The sequence below is a fragment of the Megascapheus bottae genome, chromosome 9, assembly GCF_031878675.1.
Source record: "Megascapheus bottae isolate mThoBot1 chromosome 9, mThoBot2.hap1, whole genome shotgun sequence".
Lineage (NCBI taxonomy): Eukaryota > Metazoa > Chordata > Mammalia > Rodentia > Geomyidae > Megascapheus > Megascapheus bottae.
In genome coordinates this window covers 68,105,920-68,124,702 of record NC_143517.1, presented here as the reverse complement: position 1 = coordinate 68,124,702, position 18,783 = coordinate 68,105,920, and the positions used below count along the sequence as shown (strand labels likewise).

General features: G+C 58.7%; 1 protein-coding gene across 3 annotated transcripts; it reads left to right on the top strand.

Moving 5' to 3' along the window:
* The first annotated feature begins 5,891 nt into the window (after window positions 1-5,891).
* On the top strand, window positions 5,892-16,105 carry Top1mt (DNA topoisomerase I mitochondrial). Of its 3 annotated transcripts, none has more exons than XM_090339496.1 (15): window positions 5,892-6,002; window positions 7,657-7,769; window positions 7,868-7,989; window positions 8,615-8,737; window positions 9,093-9,280; window positions 10,584-10,725; window positions 10,863-11,006; window positions 11,442-11,624; window positions 12,132-12,200; window positions 12,612-12,726; window positions 13,284-13,411; window positions 13,679-13,773; window positions 14,974-15,123; window positions 15,389-15,522; window positions 16,000-16,105. In XM_090339496.1, exons 1-14 carry the CDS (start codon window positions 5,896-5,898, stop codon window positions 15,489-15,491), a joined length of 1,782 nt encoding a protein of 593 aa, XP_090195622.1. In that variant the 5' UTR covers window positions 5,892-5,895; the 3' UTR covers window positions 15,492-15,522; window positions 16,000-16,105. The 3 variants fall into 3 exon arrangements, with proteins under 3 accessions (XP_090195622.1, XP_090195624.1, XP_090195623.1); XM_090339498.1 differs by lacking the exon at window positions 5,892-6,002 and adding an exon at window positions 6,390-6,471; XM_090339497.1 differs by lacking the exons at window positions 5,892-6,002; window positions 12,132-12,200 and having other exon boundaries at window positions 7,541-7,769.
* Window positions 16,106-18,783: the final 2,678 nt, after the last annotated feature.

Here is an 18,783-nt window from a genome sequence, read left to right as displayed (position 1 = left end):
TTTTTGCCAGTCCTGGGCCTTGAACTCAGGGCCTGGGCATTGTCCTTGGGCTTTCTCAAGGCTAGAGCTCTACCACTTGAGCCTCAGCACCACTTCTGGCTTTTTTCTATGTATGTGGTACTGAGGAATCGAACCCAGGTCTTCGTGCATGCTAGGCAAATACTCTACCATTAGACTAAACTCTCAGCCCTCTTTCTTTCTTTTTTAAAAATTGTTTTTTTTGCCTCCACTCGGGCTTAAAGTCAAGGTGTAGGCCCTGTCCTTTAGCTCACTCACTCAAGGCTGGCCTCGTACCATTTGAGCTACAGCTCCATTTCTGGTGCCCCACAGTGAACTGGGGATAAGAGCCTCACAGATTTCGCTGCCTGGGCTGGCTTTGAACCACAGCCTCAGATCTCAGCCTCCTGAGTAGCTAGGATTACAGGGGTGGGACAGCTTTTGGTTTGGTTTGTGTGAACGATTCTACCAGAAGCCACTGTGCACTTGGTGACAGCCGGCACACATACAACCCGCACCCTGTGCTCCAGGTCGAACTGTGGGCAGTGGCGGCCAAAGGCGCCTTGTGTCTTCACCTGTCTTCACCGCCCCGCTCCAGTTTGCTGTTTCTCTGCTGCTTTCTTGTATCAGACGGATTCCCAATAGCTCCCTTTGTCCAGTAGAACAAAGACATGCGTGTTTAACGGAGAACTTAAATTCTGTGGAGGAATTGTTAGCCTGACAACAGCAGCCAGGTTTGGGTCTCCGTTCATGTCCATGGAGCCTGAGCTAGAATCCATTTGAGCTAGCTGGTGTTAAATAGAGTTTCCACTTGAGACCAAGCCAGTTGGCTTTAGAGTTGTTTAATCTGATGTTTTATCACATCAAAGTATGCTTGCTAATTCCCCACTGAGGAGATGGGCCATTTCCTTTTATGTCTGTTGTCTGCCCTGACTTGCTGCTTCCAGGTCTGGCTGGGCCCCCCACCGAGGTCCTGCTGTCAGCTGTCTCTTTCCTGCTAAGTAGGCGCTGGGCCAGGGGCATGCTTTCCAGGGTGTAGACTTGTTGAAGTGAGGGCAGAAACTGGAGTTTTTGTAGTGAAACATCCCAAATGTTAGAGGCTGCTGCAACTTTATAGAATTAGTTGGCCAGTCAAACAAAGACTTGTGCAGGTGACTCCTGCTCTAGGGTCCTGAGCCTGCAAGCCTCTTCATGGACAGAAGCAAATGGGATCTGTGCCCCAGGCCCTGTTCCACCTCCTCTTTTTCTCGTAGAAAATGTGAGAAGGGAGAGAGTTGTAGAAACTGTGTGTGTGTGTGTGTATGTGTGTGTGTGTGTGTGTGTGTGTGTGTGTGTGTGTGTTTTGCCAATACTGAGGCTTGAACTCAGGGACTGGGCACTGTCCTTGAACACTTTTGCTCAAGGCTACTGCTTTGCCACTTGAGCCAGAGCACCACTTCTGTTTTTTCCTGAGTATGTGGTACCCAGGAATTGAACCTAGAACTTCATGCATGCGAGGCGAGCACTCTACCACTAAGCTACACTCCTCGACTTGTGTGTGTGTGTGTGTGTGCGTGTGTGTGTGTGTGTGTGTGTGTGTTTTAAATTGTGGGCACTGGTGGCTCATGTTCACAATCCTAGCTACTCAAGAGGTTGAGATCTGAGGATCACAGGAAAATCCACTAGACTCTTACCTCCAATCAACTTTCAAAAAGCCAAAAAAGGAGCTGTGGTTCAAGTGGGAGAGTGCTAGTCTTGAGCAAAGAAGCTCAGAGTCAATATCAGGCTGAGTTCAAACCCCAGGGCTGGCCCTTGCATAAAGAAAACCTCGTAAATCCCCTATAGTTCTGCCTTCCATAGCTGTAGCTGGGATTACAGGCGAGAGCCACCAGGGCCCCGCTGACAAGTGTTAAATTTTGATGACTGCAATTTATATGTTTTCTCTTTTAGTGTTATGCTTTTTTTTTTCTTTTGGTCATGGGGTTCAGCTCAGGGCCTGGGTGCTGTCCTTGAGCTCTTTAGCTCAAGGCTAGCATTCTACCACTCTACCACTTTGAGCCACAGGGTCACTTCTGATTTTTTTTTTTTGTGTGTGTGTATTTGTTTTAGTTAGTTAGTTTGTAGTGGTTAATTGGAGATAAGAATCTCCTGGGGGCTTTTCTGCCTGGACTGGTTTCGAGCCACTGTCCTCAGATCTCAGCCTCCTGGGTAGCTAGGATTCCAGGCGTGAGCCAGCTGCACCTGACTAGTTGTGCTTTTGCAGTCATGTTTAAAATAGTACTTAAAATCATGGGGAAGTGTACTGGCTTCATAGTTTTGGCACCTATGTTTAGGTCTTGGACCTGTTTTAGTTTTGGCCCGGTGTGGGATGGGGTGCAGTCGGCTTCTGTTTCCATCCCCTGGAGATGGCTTGTCGGGGTCTTCTGCCTTTCACCTGGAACAGACAGCTTTGGGTTGCATGCGGCCATGCTTTGGGGCCATTGTGTCTGCATGAGGGCCCACCCAGCAGGGCCTCAGCAGAGTCAGAGTCACCCAGGAGCATTTGGGGCAGTAAATTTTATATGAGTTATTTACACACGAGGAGCTGCCACCCCAGCCCCACGCCAGGCCGGCCCTGCCCAGAGCTGACCTGCCTGAGGGCAGGACGCTGGCCTCTGGAGGGGGCCAAGGCCTCTTGATCTGTCTGAAGCATTGGTATAGGACAGCGTTGTGGCCTTGGGGCTGAAAGGCTTCCGGGAGGGGATTTGACGTCTTTTTGATGACTGGCTTTATCAGCAGTGAGAACTCTGCCCCTTTCACATTCTGGCACCCCATAATGTATTCTTGTATATTTCATGAAAGCTTCGAGTGGGTGCTAAACTTTACTACTCAAATTAATGCAAGCCTTATCTGTATTTTAATTTAAAACAGAGAAAAACTTTCTGCTGAAGTGCCAGCCAAAGGTGTGGGAGAGCTGCCGGGGGCCTGAGGAGGCTGTGTGCCACGTGGGTGTGAGTGACACCTCCCCGATGTGACAGTGTGCCAGAAGGAGCTGGTGCCACCAGCGCTGTGACTGCTGGGGTGATGTGTAGCTATCCTCTGACCTGTGGCCCCGGAGGTGTCCCTGGCTCCTGTGTCCACACCAGGCCCTCTTGCTGCAGCTTCTCTGCTGCCAGGCTTCATGAGGTCATGTGCCAGTATCCAGGCTCTGCTCTTCAGCCTGAGGACCTGCACATGAGCACAAGCGGAGGTAATGGCAGCTGGTGACACAGAGTTGCTGTGAACTGGAGTTTTGCTTGGTAACGAGGTCCTGCCTACAAGACTGCACAGGCACCATCTTTCCAAGGCTTGGCACTGTCCCACCTCATGTCAGAGCTGTCACTGAAGAGGGCAGGATAAGAAAAGTGTTTCTCCTCAGCACAGTATTGCTGTATTGATTGTCCTGCTGTAGGAAAGCAGGTCCAGGCTGCAGGAGGCAAAGCAGAAAGGCCAACACACCTAGGACTGCACAGGGGACTCAGCAGAGGGGGTCCTGAGCAGTCCCACAAGGAGGGTGCGAAGGGGGGTGGCATGTCTGCTGGGGACAGGTGGGGCTCTCGGTGTGATCTCTGTTCTGGGCCAGCTGAGGCCGCAGGTGGCCCTCAGAAGACATGAGACTGCCCACCCAAGACCCAGGCGCATGTGAGAGAGGCAGCCCAGCGGGGATGCCAAGACTCAAAAGGGGTTGGACTCTTGGCTCAGTTGGTAGAACACCGGCCAGCGAGCAAAGCTCAGGTACTGAGTACTGGCCTAACTACAACAACAACAACAAAAATGAAGCTGGCGGATGCCCTACTGCAGATGAATGGATACAAAACATGTGGTGTGTCTATACAATGGAACTCTACATAGCCAACAGACAAGATCAAATAATGGCTTTCTCAGGGAAGCGAATGAATCTGTCCGTCCAGCGGGACGTCAACTAGGGCCAAGAACCTAGAGGGAGGAATGAAAGGGACAGGAGACACGAAGAAGGCAGCAAGACAAGCGTCCTGATCAAGCTGCGAATTTTATTTTTCACACAGGGGTTTATATGCCTCTTCAGGAGAGGCAGGAGGGGGTTGGGGTACTGCTCGGGGTAGGAGGTCAGGTGGTAGGATGTTTGCCTATCAACACAAGCAGGCAGGTATTGCTTAGTGACCTAATTACAAAATGTTGCCCTTAGGGCAAGGAACTATGAAGGCACATTCTTATGCTAAGAATTCAGGGAGGGGAGAATGTTCCTGACGTGAATCTAGAGCGAATCATGTTGAGTGAGGTAAGTCAAGACCAAAGGAATAAAAGGTGAATGGTATCCAAACATTAGATCCAAACAGTACAAGAGTGAGGGCTCAATCTTTGGGAACCCAATGCTATGGACATGGTATTGGAAATATAAACACAACTACATAGACATAAAAATTTATGATTCCATAGACATAATGGGTTTTTTTTTTTGCCAGTCCTGGGCTTGAGCTCAGGGCCTGAGCACTGTCCTTGGACTTTCTCAAGGCTAGAGCTCTACCACTTGAGCCACAGCACCACTTCCAGCTTTTTTCTATGTATGTGGTACCGAGGAATCGAACCTGGGTCTTTGTGCATGCTAGGCAAGCACTTTAACCACTAGGCCAAACTCCTGACATAATGTTTTATTACATAGATTAATATATATCTATGACATACAGACCTCAGCCTAATTTTAACTATGTTCTAAAAATCTAAGTGCCAGTGATTATATATAGAGATTCCCTTCTTGAATACTTGTTTGTTAAACACCTCATTTGAAATACGATGTAAAAATCAATGTGAATACATGCTTTTTTTTATGGCTTATGTTTACATCATATTTTAAATGACAAGTTTAACAAACAATTGTTCAAGGAGGAAATCTCTAATTACATTCTCTGGGACTTAGTCTTTAGAACTTAATCAAAAGAATAAATCTTTAATAAAAAAAACCAAGCTGGGTGCTGGTGGCTCTCCCAGTCCCTGCTACTCAGGAGGCTGAGATCTGAGGATTAGTTTGAAGCCTTGGGCGGGGGGCTTGCCGAGCATGCATAAGGACCTGGGGTCAACTCCCCGGTACGCATACATGGAAAGAGGTGGTGCTGAGGCTCCAGGGGCAGAGCTCCAGCCTTGAGAAAGCCCAGGACAGGGCCAGAAACTGGACGTGGTGCTGTGGCTCAAAAGCTCCAGGGCTAGCGGGGTGGGGGTGTGGGGAGACCAAGAGAAGAGGGCGGGGGAGAGGAGGTGGGGCGGGGAGAGGGCAGACCCGCGGGGGTGGGAAGGAGCGGGGTGCTGGGGGCCTGCCGCCCGACCCTCGCGGCCCGTCCGCCTGCGCCAGCCCGGCGGCCCCTGGTGGCGCGCTGGCCCCGCAGGGCGCCCGGCCGCCCAGGAGGGCGCTCCGGGACCGGCAGGCCCGGCCCTGCGGGAGGCAAAGCGGTGACTGGGCGGCTCCGGTGCGGCCGACCCTGGCGCGGCCAGCACCGCGGGTGTTTCCGAGTCCTAGGGCACCGAAGAAGGGTCCTCTGCCCGCGCAGGGCCCCACGCACGCGGACGCGGGCTGCAGGTGTGCGGCGGCCGGGCTCCCGCAGGGGGCTTCGGGGGGCGGGGCGTGCTGTGGGTGGGGCCTGCCGTGGGGTGGGGCGTGGCCTGCCGTGGGGTGGGGCGTGCTGTGGGGGCGGGGCGTGCTGTGGGTGGGGCCTGCCTCGGGGCGGGGCCTGCCTCGGGGTGGGGCGTGCTGTGGGGGCGGGGCGCGCTGTGGGGGCGGGGCGTGCCGTGGGGGCGGGGATCGACCTGGGCTCCGCGGGAGTGTCCAACGGAAGCGGAACTCGGAGGAGGCGTGGTCCGAGGCGGGCGGGGCCGAGGGCGGGGCGTGAGCCGCGCTCCGGGTCTTCCGGCGCAGGCGTGCGGAGCAAGCGGATGCAGGCGGTGGCGCTGCTGCGTGTCGGGAGGGCGGCGCGCGCGCGGCTCCTGGGGCTTCCCCGCCGCCCGGCCGCCCGGGGCGCCCCCAAGTCCAGCCGGGCCGGGTAAGGCGGGCGAGTGCGGTTTGTAGCCGCGTCCGCGCGGCCTCCCTCCGGGAGCCTCTGGGCACGCGGCCCTCGTGGGGGCGCGCCGGATCCCGGAGCCCCGGCGGGGAGGCGGGCCGCGCCGGGGCCTGCGCCGGCCGCTCCGGATCCGGGTTCCCAGATCCCCGGTCGGAGCGGACCCCGCGGCTTCCGTGCTCTGTCGACCTCGGCCTCCGGCGCAGGAGGCCGCGGGCCCCAGCTTGCCCCGCCGCCCGGCGCCGCCGGGCCTTGCCGGGCACCGAGGCCGAGGACGGGCGCTCCCGGGCCTTCCCGGGCACCGAGGCCCGGCCGGCGCCTCGCCGACGGGCCGGCTCACCCTCCTCCACCCGGGCCGTGGACCCGCTCTGTTTAAGGGTTGTGGCCCACTTGGAGCTCAGAGCTGGAGTCTTGTGTTTGAGCTGGAGACGTGGCCCAAGGGGGCGAGTGCCAGGTGTGAGCCCAGCCGGAGCGCCGGGCTCTGACTTCAAACTCCAGTACGGGCGCAAACCTCCCAGCCTCCCAGCGTCCCAGCCTCCACCAGAGGCTGACACTGTAACCCTCCCCAGGAGGCTGAGACCTGGAGGACTGCAGTGTGAAGCCAGCCTGTGCAGGAAACAAAGTCCCTAGATTTTTGTCTCGGGAATAACCAGTAAAAGCAGGGCTTGAGGCGGGGGTCAGGTGGTACCGCCTAACATTTGTTTAAGTTCCAGAATCACACACCTCCCCAAAGTGTTTCTCCCATCCCAGCACTGACCTGCCCTTCATAGGGTCTCTCACTGTCACCCAGGGTCACCAAGCAGGGCTACCTGGCCAGGCATGTGACTGGGTGACATGGCTTTGTTCTGCCCATGGAAGCCCAGCCAGGCCTTGGGGTGCAATCTCCCCGGCTCCCCCCTTTGTGTTTGGAAGGCTGTTCTTCCCTTTAGCTCCAGCTCTGTAGGGACAGCAGCCCTCCTCCCACCCCAGCTTTTGTCAGTATCCTGTTCATCTTGGTGGCCATGTCCTCAGGACCTGGAGCAGTGCAGACTAGGTCACATGTCCCACTTGAGTGAGGGTCTGGTGTGGCCTCCAGTTGGGGCTGTCCTGGGAGGAGAGGGAGACAGCCTGGGGGGGAGCTGCCACCGGGAGCACCCCATGCTCGTGTTGCCTGGGTACCCCCAGACCGCTCCCACAGTTCCTGGGTTCCTCTCCCTGCCCTGGCCTCTCCAGTTCCTCTGCTCCCATAGGCCAGCAGTGTGACCTCCCATCTGTGGGTGGCACTGCCCTTCTCAACTCCCACCTCCAAGGCCCAGCTGTCAGGAGCAGCCAGACTGTTTGGGGAGCAAGGCACCCTGTGGAGGTGCCGAGTGCTCTCTTGAGGCTCTAGGCCAAGACAGCTCAGAGGCCCCCCCCCGGAGGGCCTTCTCCCCCCCACTCCCACCCCCGGCCCTTCTGGCTCTGCTGGTCTCAGCAGCGCCTGTGCCAGGTAGGGAAGTGTGGGCAGGTGCATGCCTGGTCTTCCTCCATTCCGTGCTGGCCCACGGCCCAGCTCTGCGCAGCCGCAGCAGGAATCGATGAGGCAGAGCATGGAAAAGGTTGCTCCCAGGCCTGGCGTGTGGCAGTGCTTGGCGTCACTGTTGTCCACCTCTCTTGGCAGGTGGGAGGAGAAGAGCCAGGGCAGCGTGAAGTGGCAGCAGCTGGAACACAGAGGCCCGCTCTTCGCCCCGGCCTACGAGCCCCTTCCCGATGGAGTGCGCTTTTTCTACGATGGTGAGGGTGGGTGGGCTCTTCTGCACCTACCCCTCTGGCAGTGCCGCTGGCCGTGCCAGCCAGGGACTCCTCATCCGTGTACCTCCGGATGCCCACAGGAAAGCCTTTGCCACTGAGCTTGGCAGCCGAGGAGGTGGCCACTTTCTACGGGAAGATGTTGCATCATGAATATACAGCAAAGGAAGTTTTCCGAAATAACTTTTTCAATGACTGGCGAAAGGTAGGTGTGACCAGTGGCTGGAGCAGCTGGTCAGGTGAAGGGGCCCAGATTTTACTGGTGCCAGCCGAGTTGTGGGAGTTGGGCTCTCTGTCAGAGGGCTGGAGCTCTGCTAGTGGGGTCTGTTGTGGGAGTGGGGCTCTCTGGTGGTGAGGTCCTTTGCTGCTGGGTGCGGGGTGCAGGAAGCTTCACCTGAGGAGGGGACAGGATGGGGGCTGGAATCTGACACCCACTTAGCAGTGGCATTTGGAACGTTGCAGGCCTGGGTTGCTTCCTGCAGGAGTAAGGCTCAGGGGCTGTGGATGCTTCAGTCCTGAAGTCGTGGGCTGTGCTGAGGGCACGCTGGTCCCTGGACAGTCCCTGCAGTTCCGCGTGCCGTGAGCATGGGGGCTATGTGCAGCCTGGGGGCAGCGGCTCCCCTGGGCTGTGCGGCCTGTGCTCGGCACCCCTGGTCCAGCGTCCAGCTCTTGCCACCTGGGCCCTGGCCCAACAGCTGCTAGAGGTGCTGCTCTCCTGACCGCCTGCTGCTCCTGGATGCCTTGGGGTCCCTGGGAAGGGGCCCCGTAGGGTCCCTGCGGAGCCGCACATGCATGGAGGGGTTGAGAGCTCATCTCTGGCTCTTGCTCAGGAGATGACCCGGGGGGAGCAGATGCTCATCACACGCCTGGACAAGTGTGACTTCACAGAGATCCACAGACACTTTGTGGACAAGGCCACAGCCCGGAGAGCTCTGCCCAGGGAGGAGAAGCAGGTGGGCACCTGGCGTGCAAAGCTGCCTGGCCCAGGCCCCAGGGAGGCAGCACACAGCCCTCCCCCCCATCCTGGAGCCCAGGACCTCTGGCCAGCCCCAGACCTCAGTTCCACCCCTTTGAATGTGTTCAAATGTGGTTCCCCTTTCTTGGAACACATCCGACAGTTTGGGTGGGCAAGGGGTCCAAGGGCAGAGGTGTGGGGTGTCCAGTCCTTCCTGGCCCTCTGCCCGCGGCTTTGCAGGGCCTCAGTGGCGCTGAGAGCTCTCCCCTGAGAGCCAGGGCTTGGCATCAGCTAGCTGGACAGGTTGGCTCTCTTCTCACTGCTGAGCGCCCCATCCTGCTGTATTGAACCAGAAACTGAAAGAAGAGGCAGAAGAGCTTCAGCAGGAGTTTGGCTACTGTATTCTTGATGGCCACAGGGAGAAAATTGGCAATTTCAAGATGGAGCCGCCTGGGTTGTTCTGTGGTCGCGGTGACCACCCCAAGATGGGTATGGTGAAGAGGAGAGTCACGCCGGAGGACGTGGTCATCAACTGCAGCAGGTAGGGGCTGCTGTTGGCCAGTCTGCAGCCTGGTCTTTGTCGTCCTCTTCGGGGAGCGGTGAGGACTCACGCTCCTGTCCCCTGTGGCTCTGCTCCCATAGGGCTCTGGGCTGGCAGTGCCAGGTGGGGAGTGGTGTCATTCACACCCATCAGGGCCTGGGCACTGACCCTGAGCTCAAGTCTAGTCCTCTACCACTCGAGCCACAGAGCCTCCTCCAATTTGCTGGTGGTTAATTGGAGATAAGAGTCTCATGGACTTTCCTGCCTGGGTGGCTTCAAACCATGATCCTCAGATCTCAGCCTCCTGAGTAGCTAGGATTACAGGTGTGAGCCACTGGTGCCCGGTCCGGTACCCTTTTTTTCCCCCCCCAGTTCTGGGGCTTGAACTCAAGGCCTGAGCTTTGTCCCTGAGCCTCTGTGCTCAAGGCTAGCACTCTATCTCTTGAGCCACAGGGCCCCCACTTTGGGCTATTTCGGTTTAAGTGGCACTAAGGAATCAAACCCAGGACTTCATGCGTGCCAGGCAAGCATTCTACCAACCACTAAGCCCTCTTTCTAGCCCAAGAGATACAATTTAGGGGCCGGGAGTTTGGCCTAGTGGTTAAAGTGCTTGCCTATCATGCACAAAGACCCGGGTTCGATTCCTTGGTACCACATACATACAAAAAAGCCGGAAGTGGTGCTGAGGCTCAAGTGGTAGAGCTCTAGCCTTGAGAAAGTCCAAGGACAGCGCTCAGGCCCTGAGCTCAAGCCCAGGACTGGCAAAAAAAAAAAAAAAAAGATACAATTTAAAACAAACAAAAAAATCTTGAGTTGGTCGCCAGTGGTTCATGCCTGTGATCCTAGCCCCTTGAGACCTCAGCACTGACACTTGAAGACAATCCTGGCAAAGCGTCCACGAGACCCTAATTTCCGATGAATCAGAAAACAAAAACAAGTGGAGCTATGGTGCAATGGGTAGAGCACCAGCCTTGAGAAAAAAAGCTAAGGGAGAGGTAACTTGGTCTTGAGTTTAAACCCTGGTACAGATAAAACCAAGAAAGCGTGCTCCCTTTGCTGGTTGTGGGTCCCCTCTTCCTGGCGGTGTCCTGTGTGTCTCCAGTACCCTGGGCTTGAGCACTGGAGCCCAGCCGCCTGCAGAGCTGATGGTGATGCTGTGGTGCTGCTGGTCATGTGTGTGTGTGTGTGTGTGTGTGTGTGTGTGTGTGTGTGTGCAGAGGAAGTTGGAGGTTTTCTGAGCAGCGGGCTGAGGTCACTGCCCTGGTGGGGAGGTCTGGAGATGTTCATTGCCACTGTCCTACAGCGATGCGGTCCCCCGGCCCCCGGTGGGCCACCAGTGGAGAGAAGTGTGCTCAGATACCACGGTCACATGGCTGGCGGCGTGGACAGAGAACATTCAAAACCGCACCAAGTACATCACTCTGAACCCCAGCTCCAAGCTGAAGGTGAGGCCTGTGGGCCTTCTGGAAGCCCTGGTTCCCTGAGCATGCACTCCGACCCTGGCTGTTGTGTAGCGTGGCTGCCTGACATGGGGTCCTGCCACCAGGAATGAGTGAATTACCTTTGCTACTTCTCGGCGTAGGGGGAGAAAGACCGGCAGAAGTACGAGGTTGCACGCCGCCTCGGGGGCGTTGTGGATGAGATCCGTGCTCAGTACCGGGCAGACTGGAACGCCCCGGAGCTGAAGACGAGGCAGCGGGCTGTGGCCCTGTACTTCATAGATAAGGTAGGGGCATTAGGGGACGGCTGAGCCACAGGGCTTCTGTGTGAGCGTGCTTGTGTGCGTGCATGCATGGGTCACTGCTCTGGTGGCTCTTCCAGTGTGTGTGTGTACACGTGCCATTGCTCTGGTGGCTCTTCCAGTGTGCGCATGTATGAGTGTGTGCATGCATGTGTACATGTGCATGGATGAACACATGTGCCACTACTCTGGTTTCTTCTGCATGTGTGTGTATGTGTACATGTGCATGCATATGCATGTGCGTGCATACACGGGCCACCGCTCTGTTGGTTCTTCCCTTGTGTGTGTGTGTGGAGTATGTGTATATGTGCATATGTACACATGTGCCCCTGCTCTGATGCTTCTTCCTGGGTGTGTGTGTACATGTGCATGCATGTGCATGCATACATGGACCACCAATCTATTGGCTCTTCCACCTAGCTGGCACTCCGGGCAGGACACGAGAAAGCGGGCAGGACGGCAGACACGGTGGGCTGCTGCTCCCTCAGGATAGAGCATGTGCGACTGCAGGCACGGGCTGTGGGTCATGAGCCTGTGGTGGAGCTGGATTTCCTGGGAAAGGACTCTATCCGCTACCATCACCGCGTGTCAGTGGAGGAGCCGGTGAGTGCCCCGCGGCCTGCAGCACGTGCATGCTCGGCATGGCATCTCGGCTCAGTGCAGGGGGGTGGAGGGAGGACCACTTCGGGAAGATGGCAGGTCAGTGTGAAGGTGGGGCGAGTGACTGGAGAAGGACATCAGGCATGGCCCTGTGGTGACGTCTGTGGCTCACCTGGTCCCCGGGCAGGTGTAGACTGCCAGAGCTGGTGGCAGAGGTTGAGCGGGGCTGGCTGCCTGCCCCAGGCCAGCCAGTCTGGATGCTCGGGGGCCGAGCTCCAGCCTGAACCACACAGCCACAGAGGCTTCGCCAGGGCCAGGACCAGAGTGGGAAGGGTGGCAGTGCCACAGGTTCTGGGGGTGTGCCTGGCGACTGCCTCCACCAGCTCCATTTCCATTTCCATGCCCTGCCCTTCCCTGCCAGCTCCATTTCCATTTCCATGCCCTGCCCTCGCCTGCCAGTTCCAGCTCCAGGCGTCTTTCAGCTGCTGGCCAACCTCTCCTCTGCCACAGGTGTTCAGGAACCTGCAGTTGTTCATGGACAATAAGGAGCCCGGGGACAGCCTCTTTGACAAGCTGACTGTAAGCCTCCTCTGTGTGTGCGTGTGCGTGTGCGTGTGTGTGTGTGTGTGCGTGTCTGGAACTCAGGGCTGGGCCGTCTCTGAACGTCTTCACTCGAGGCTAGCACTCTTACCGCTTGAACCGCAGCTCCACTTGCAGTGTTTGGAAAGAGTTATAGACTTTCCTGCTCTGGCTGACTTTGAACTGCAGTCCTCATGTCTCAGCCTCCAGAGGGACTGGGATTCCAGGTGTGAGCCCCTGGCACCTGGTGGCCTGTGGTTTTTCGGTTGTGCATGACAGTCTCCTGGCAGGGAAGGAGCGGGAGCACCGTGAGGCTCCCTCGAGGCAGATGCAGGCCGTCTACCTCCCCCGTGGCTAGAAATGTGTCCCCGAGGAAACTTGTTGATGGTCAGTCTCATCCTCTGTCCCCAGACCTCCAGCCTGAACAAGCACCTGCAGGATTTGATGGACGGGCTGACCGCCAAGGTGTTCCGGACGTACAATGCCTCGGTCATGCTGCAGGAGCGGCTGCGGGCGCTGACCCCGGGTGAGCAGAGACACGGGCGCAGGCAGGCGGCCCGGTGCCCAGGCCAGGCCCTGACAGGGTGTGCCTCGGGGGCTGTGGGCCGGGCGTGCCCATGGTCGGCGGTAGAGGAGTGCCCAGTGCTTGTGGCCACATCCAGGAGGGAGGCAGTGGCCTGCAGGGTGGGTCGGGTGTGAGGGCCCCGCCTCTGGGGGCGGGGCCTCCTCTGCCCTTCCGTGCTTCCACCCCACCCCTGCCTGTGGAGTCCCTAGGCCCTGACTTCTTTTTCCCTCCCTAGTTCAGTTGTACAGTGGGGCAGAGAAGCTTCCAGTGGGTTCCATTACCCTTTCGCCCACCACAGCAAAGGCCCACCCTGCTCCCAGGCGTCCACGGGTGGACACAGGCCCAGGGGGTGTGGGGTGCAGACTCGGTCCTGCGGGGTTCATGGCTCCTGGGCCTCTGTGCGTGGGGGCCCCTCGGGCGGATGCCGCTCAGCGGGGAGGTGGCCTGGGTCCCATCCTCAGCCCCTCAGACAAAGCACAAGCAGGCAGGCAGGCAGTGACGGGGTCACCGTCTCTCAGCCTCAGGCAGCCAAGCTGACAAGGTCCTCGCTTACAGCCGGGCCAACCAGGCCGTGGCTGTCCTCTGCAACCACCAACGCGCAGTTCCCAAGAGCTTTGAGAAGTCCATGCAGGCGCTCCACAGGAAGGTGAGGGGGCGCAGCTCTGCGGGCCTGCCCGAGCTTCTCCTGAGCTTCCCCGTCTTCCGGAGGCTGCCAAGGGGCCGAGGTGCTCCGGGGACGCAGCTGCTGGACAGGGCTGCCCTGTATGTAGCCAGCCTCTCTGCAAGTGTTCAGATGGCCGGGCCGGGCTGTGGCTGGGTGGCAGTGTTTACTGGGCAGGTCTGGGTAGGACGTGGGGGGGCAGTTCCTGCAGGGTGGCACGGAGAGGCCCTGCCTGGACTGATTTCTTCTCAGATGGACGCAAAAGAGGCCCAGGTGGCAGAGGCCCGGGAGGAGCTGCAGAGGGTGATGGCTGACCTCAGAACTGGAGGGGACAGCGGGTCCAAAAGGTATGCAGGAGGAGGGGGAACAGGGAGTTTGGCCTAGTGGTAGAGTGCTTGCCTAGCATGCATGAAGACCTGGGTTCGATTCCTCGGTACCACATACACAGGAAAAAGCCGGAAGTGGTGCTGAGGCTCAAGTGGTAGAGTTCTAGCCTTGAGAAAGCCCAAGGATAGTGCTCAGGCCCTGAGCTCAAGCTCAGGACTGGCAAAAAAAAAAGGTATGTGGAGCGGCTGTCCTCAGACCCGGGTCCCAAAGTGACTGGGGCCCACCCCGGATGTCAGCCTTCCTCTGGCCATTTTTGTTTGCATTTCCGTTGTCATTTTGTGGCTCTTGAGGGCACAGGCTGTATATACTGTGGACAGAGGCCATGGGCAGCCTCCAGGCAGCCCACAGGCCGTGTGGGCCCTGGCTGCTTCCTCTGCATTGGCAGGGTCTTGTGGCACCCTGTGTTGTCAGATGTGGGCGGAAAAGAAAGCCCACGTCCATTGGGCTTTGGTTGAATCTTTAGAACAACCCGCTTGGTGCAGGCCTGTTCTGGTTCCTGCTTCTTCATCAGTGTTGGGCCATGTCCTTACAGGGCTCTGTTGGTCACAGGCCTTTGGTGTCCTGGCGGCCCCTGTAGTGGCCCTGTGGTCATGGTGGGCTGTGCACCTTTGCAGGGGCCAGGCAGGTGAGCCATGTACATGGTCAGCTCTCCACTCCAGTCCTGTGCATCTCTGGTGCCCTGTCTCCTTCCAAGTAGACACACGTCTGCTGTTTGACCTGGGCCAGCCCTGGAGCTAAGGCTCAAGCAAGGCCCCGCAGGTTGGGGTCACAGTGTGTCACCTGATGTTGTGGCTCTTGGCAGGGCACCTTGGCAGGGGCAAAGGGTTAACAGGAGCACTTGTTTATAAATAGTGGCTGAAGGAGAAATAGGGACTGAGCACGTCCCCCAGAGCCTCCGCTGCAGGCTGCAGGGGCCTGGCTGAGTCCCACCCATTGCATCCTGAGTGCTCTCTTCCCTGGCAGCCATGCCTCCCGCCCTCGGGGCTCAGGCAGCTGTGGTCTGGGTCTGACATGACAGCTGGCTCAGGAGTGCTGGGGCTGTTTTGGCCTTTGGTCTCCAGCCTCTGCCCTTGCACTGTTCAGCTGTGGGCAGGAGGGAGGCCAGGCCGGCGCCAGTGGTGAGGTCGATGCAGGCTCTTGGGCCTCCTGTCTTCCTCCAGGTTGTTGGAGAAATGGCAGCAGCGGCTGCAGCAGCTGAGCACACAACTGGCCCGGCTGAGGGCTCAGGCCATGGCTAAGGATGAGAGCAAGCAGGTGGCCCTGGGCACGTCCAAGCTCAACTACCTGGACCCCAGGATCAGCATTGCCTGGTGTGTGGGCCTCGGGGTCACCGTGCCCTGGTGTGGTTGGGCTCTTCCAGGAGGCCTTGGTTTGGGCCTCTGACGCCATCTTGGCACAGAGGGCCCTGTGGCTGTGGCGGGCATGGTCTGTGTGTCTTGTCTTCCCTCCCCTGAGCTTTGGGCTGGCTTGGGTTGGGTGCGCTGGGCGGTGCCCGGGCTCTCTGTCTCCCCGCACAGGGGCTGCCCTTTCCCCCCACCTTGGCCTTCAAGCAAGGTGGGGCTGGTGTCTCCACAGGTGCAGGCGGTTTGGTGTGCCGGTGGAGAAGGTGTACAGCAGGGCACAGCGGGAGAGGTTTGCCTGGGCCCTGGATGAGGCGGACAAGAACTTCCAGTTCTAAACGAGTTCCACCGCTATGGAAGCCTCTGGGGGTCGGTGCCATCGCCGTTGAATGCTCTGTGCCGGGTGTGCTGATGCAGAAGCAGGGCCCCCGACGCGCCTTGTCCTGGGCAGCTCCTTCACTGGGCAGCTCCTGCTAAGGAGGGCAGAGCCTTCTGGGTGTGGGCGGGTCCCCAGCGCGGGCTGCAGCTCTGTCACCCAGGCAGGGTGGAGCCCAGGCCTCGGCCGGGAGTTCTCCCCCTCAGTAGCTTCACCCCAGCTCTGGGTCCGATGGAAGCTCGGGTGTGTGCCATCCTGGCATGGCCCTCTGGTGCTGGCTGTGCTTGGCACACATGCAGAGGCTCTCACCACGGCAGGTCCTCAGGGCCCAAGCCCAGAGCCGTGGACATCAGCCTTGCCACACTCGCTGCACACAGCCTCTCCCCGCTTTTGGCCCTGGCCGAGTCTGGCCTCTGGGGGTGACAGGAGGGCGACGCTGTGGCTGAAGGCTTCTCCCCTCCCCACTCCAGGTACAGGGTCCTGTGCCCAAGACCCCACGCGGGTGGGAGGAGCTTTGCCGAGTGGCAGACCTGAAAGCTGAGCAGCGTGAAGAAGCTGGTCGGAAAGCAGAGGCTGGCTAACAGTGCGCCTGCGCTGCTGGCGCCCGCTCTGCGCCGTCCTCCCCGCGCCTGGGCCTCTGGGGCACGCTCGGCAGCGGCTGAGACAGACCTAGTGGTAGAGGCCAGAGGCTGCCTGGTCCCCATCACAGCTCACCAGGAAGCCCAGCTGCTGCCTGCCAGCCGTACTGTCCCTAGGTGGATGTGCGAGGCACCAGTGACAGGTGACATGAATCCCCAGTGCCTCTCAGCTCAGCCTGAGGGCAGACAGCTCCCTGGGGGAGCACCTGGCAGAACGTCAGGAATGAGGGGCTCAGCGGAGGCCCACAGCCCAAGCAGCTGGGGTGAGGAGGGAAGGCCCTGCCTGGTCCCCCTTCCTCGCAATTCCTCTGGGCCTGGCTGAGCAAGTGTCCCCTCACCCCTGCAGAGTTCCCACCATGCACACCTGTCCTCAGTGGCTGAAGGTCAGGCCTGGTGGCTCTGGGGACCAAGCACTGGCTTCTGGACACACCGCCCCTGGCATCCGGGAGGCCCAGGCCTGCTGTGGCTTCTGTCGGCAGTGAGCTGGCCCAGATGTCAAGAGCATTGTGTGGATTTAAACATTTTTGCTGGCTATAAATATTTGGATGTAAAGCAAACTGGATAATGTGAGTGGTGCACGCCCAGCCAGGGGAATGAACTTGTAAACAGGGCAGGTAAAGCCATATGCCACTAAGTGAGGAGCACTGGAAGAACAGATAAAACCCAGTCTTTGGGAGACCTGAGGCCAGAGCAGCACCCTCTGTGAAGGCCCTGCCATTCTATCCAAGCCCTGGGGCTTCAGGTGCCGGGCCTGAAAGGCTGGAATGGGCCGTCCAGGGCAGCCTCAGCCCCACCCACATGGCCTCTCTCATCTCACAGCCTTGGAGCCCAGGAATGGTCTGGTCCCTGAATGTTTTGCACTCTAGGCTAGGGCTTTATCTTGGAATTTAATTGGGGATACGTCTCAGAGAATTTCCTCTGGCTTCAAGCTGGGATCTTTAGATCTCAGCTCCAGAATAGTTAGGATCGCAGGTGTGAGCCACCAGGGCCCAGCAAAAATAAGAGACTGGGCTTCTGAGCCGCAGACATTTCCTGACCACTTCCCCACTTGAGCCTCTCCCTCCCCCCCCCCCACTGCTGGCACAGTGGGCAGACCCTTCACCTTGCACCTGCTTTTACCTACCAGGCCAGTGTGACAACCAAAGCTGTCCCTAACATTGCCTAGTCCTCCGGGACAGGAGCTTTTCACGAAGGGTGAGATTCTGGGACACAGTCCACGCCTCTCCAAGGCTGACTTCAGTAGCTAGGGCTAGAGTGGTGTGTGTGTGGTGTCACTCTTAGTGACTTGTGACAGCCTGGGCTCTTCTGGCCTCAGAGTGCAAGGGGCTCAGTGGAACACAGGACACACTGGAAATGAATGTTTATGAGAAAATAGGTGTCTCAGGCAGCAGGGGAGGCAGTAGACAGCCACAGAACCGGGGAAACTGGGAGGCGATGTGGAGACCAGGGAGGCTGGGGGGGGGCGGGGGGATCAGGGGCGGAGTGGAGAGCGCACTACCTGGCCGGCCAGTGCACACAGCATGTATGCAGCAAGGAGCAGAGGCTGCAGCAGGAAACGCTAGACAAGACAGCATGTGTCACAGCACAAGCTGGGGCTTCGGCTGAGGCGGGGCTCGGAACGCCATGCGCTGCTGCCCTGCGGCAGAGGGCAGGGCATGCACCCAGGCGTTTGCACACATTGGGTGTTACTGCACCAGGAGCTAGATACATGGAAAAAGCATGGCACAGACACCAGCCTGTCTGCATGGCAGAGGTGTGGAGTGGGGAGGAAGTGCCTGGGCCCTGCTGGGGTGCCCACAGCGGCCTCGGGCCAGGTTGGTTAGTGGGGAGTCACCATGAGGAAGCGAATCCTGAGCTCTGGGAGGCCAGGGGCAGAGTCTCAGACTGCCTCCCTCCTTCCTCTGTAGTCTCGGCTCCTGCACAAGGAAACACCACCTGTTGGGGCCCGAAAAGATGCCAGGAATGCAGCCCAGGCCCACCCTGGCATCACAGCTGGTCAGAAACAGGGCGGAGTGGGCGCCCACCCCATATAGCGCAGTGCCTGCCAGGTGCAGGGATGGAGAGGGCGCTGCTCACAGATGGCTGGCTGGAGACTCACAGCCACGTGTCTGGTAGGGGCTGAGACCCAGCTGCAGCGCACGCCTGCGCGCAGGGTGAGGGGGCGCTGCCGTTGCCCACAGTGGTTGGCGAGGTGCTGCCTCGCACTCAGCGCCTGTGTCGACGCCCTGTACTCCCAAGAAGGCGCCGGATTTTGCCAAATGTTTTCTTTCTTGAGAAACCTGATGCCTGGCTGGATTCTCAGGGGTTCCCAGGGGTCCAGAGGGCTCTCCACACCCAGATGGTTCACTGGAGGCCTCACTGAGGAAGACGGGGCAGGGCCTCTCCAGGGGGTACCAGCTGACAGTGAGGACAGAGGGTCACTTGTGAAAACTGCCCAGTATGGTCCTCGGGGCCCACGAGGGCGGAGAATCGTTGCCCCACTGTCTCCAAGGGCCTCCGCCTGCTCCCCTGCAGCACAGTAGCTCTGGGGAGTCCCTCCTGGGTGGCCCCGGTGGGCCTCTCGCTGCTCTCCAGTGAGTGCACCAGCCTCAGCCAGGAAGTTCCACGGGCACCGAG

Coding starts and splice junctions, on each gene's coding strand:
- Top1mt (XM_090339496.1), top strand. CDS start 5,896: ATGCAGGCGGTGGCGCTGCTGCGTGTCGGGAGGGCGGCGCGCGCGCGG. Junction 7,770..7,867: donor AGTGCGCTTTTTCTACGATG/GTGAGGGTGGGT, acceptor GGATGCCCACAG/GAAAGCCTTTGCCACTGAGC. Junction 12,727..13,283: donor GCTGCGGGCGCTGACCCCGG/GTGAGCAGAGAC, acceptor ACCGTCTCTCAG/CCTCAGGCAGCCAAGCTGAC.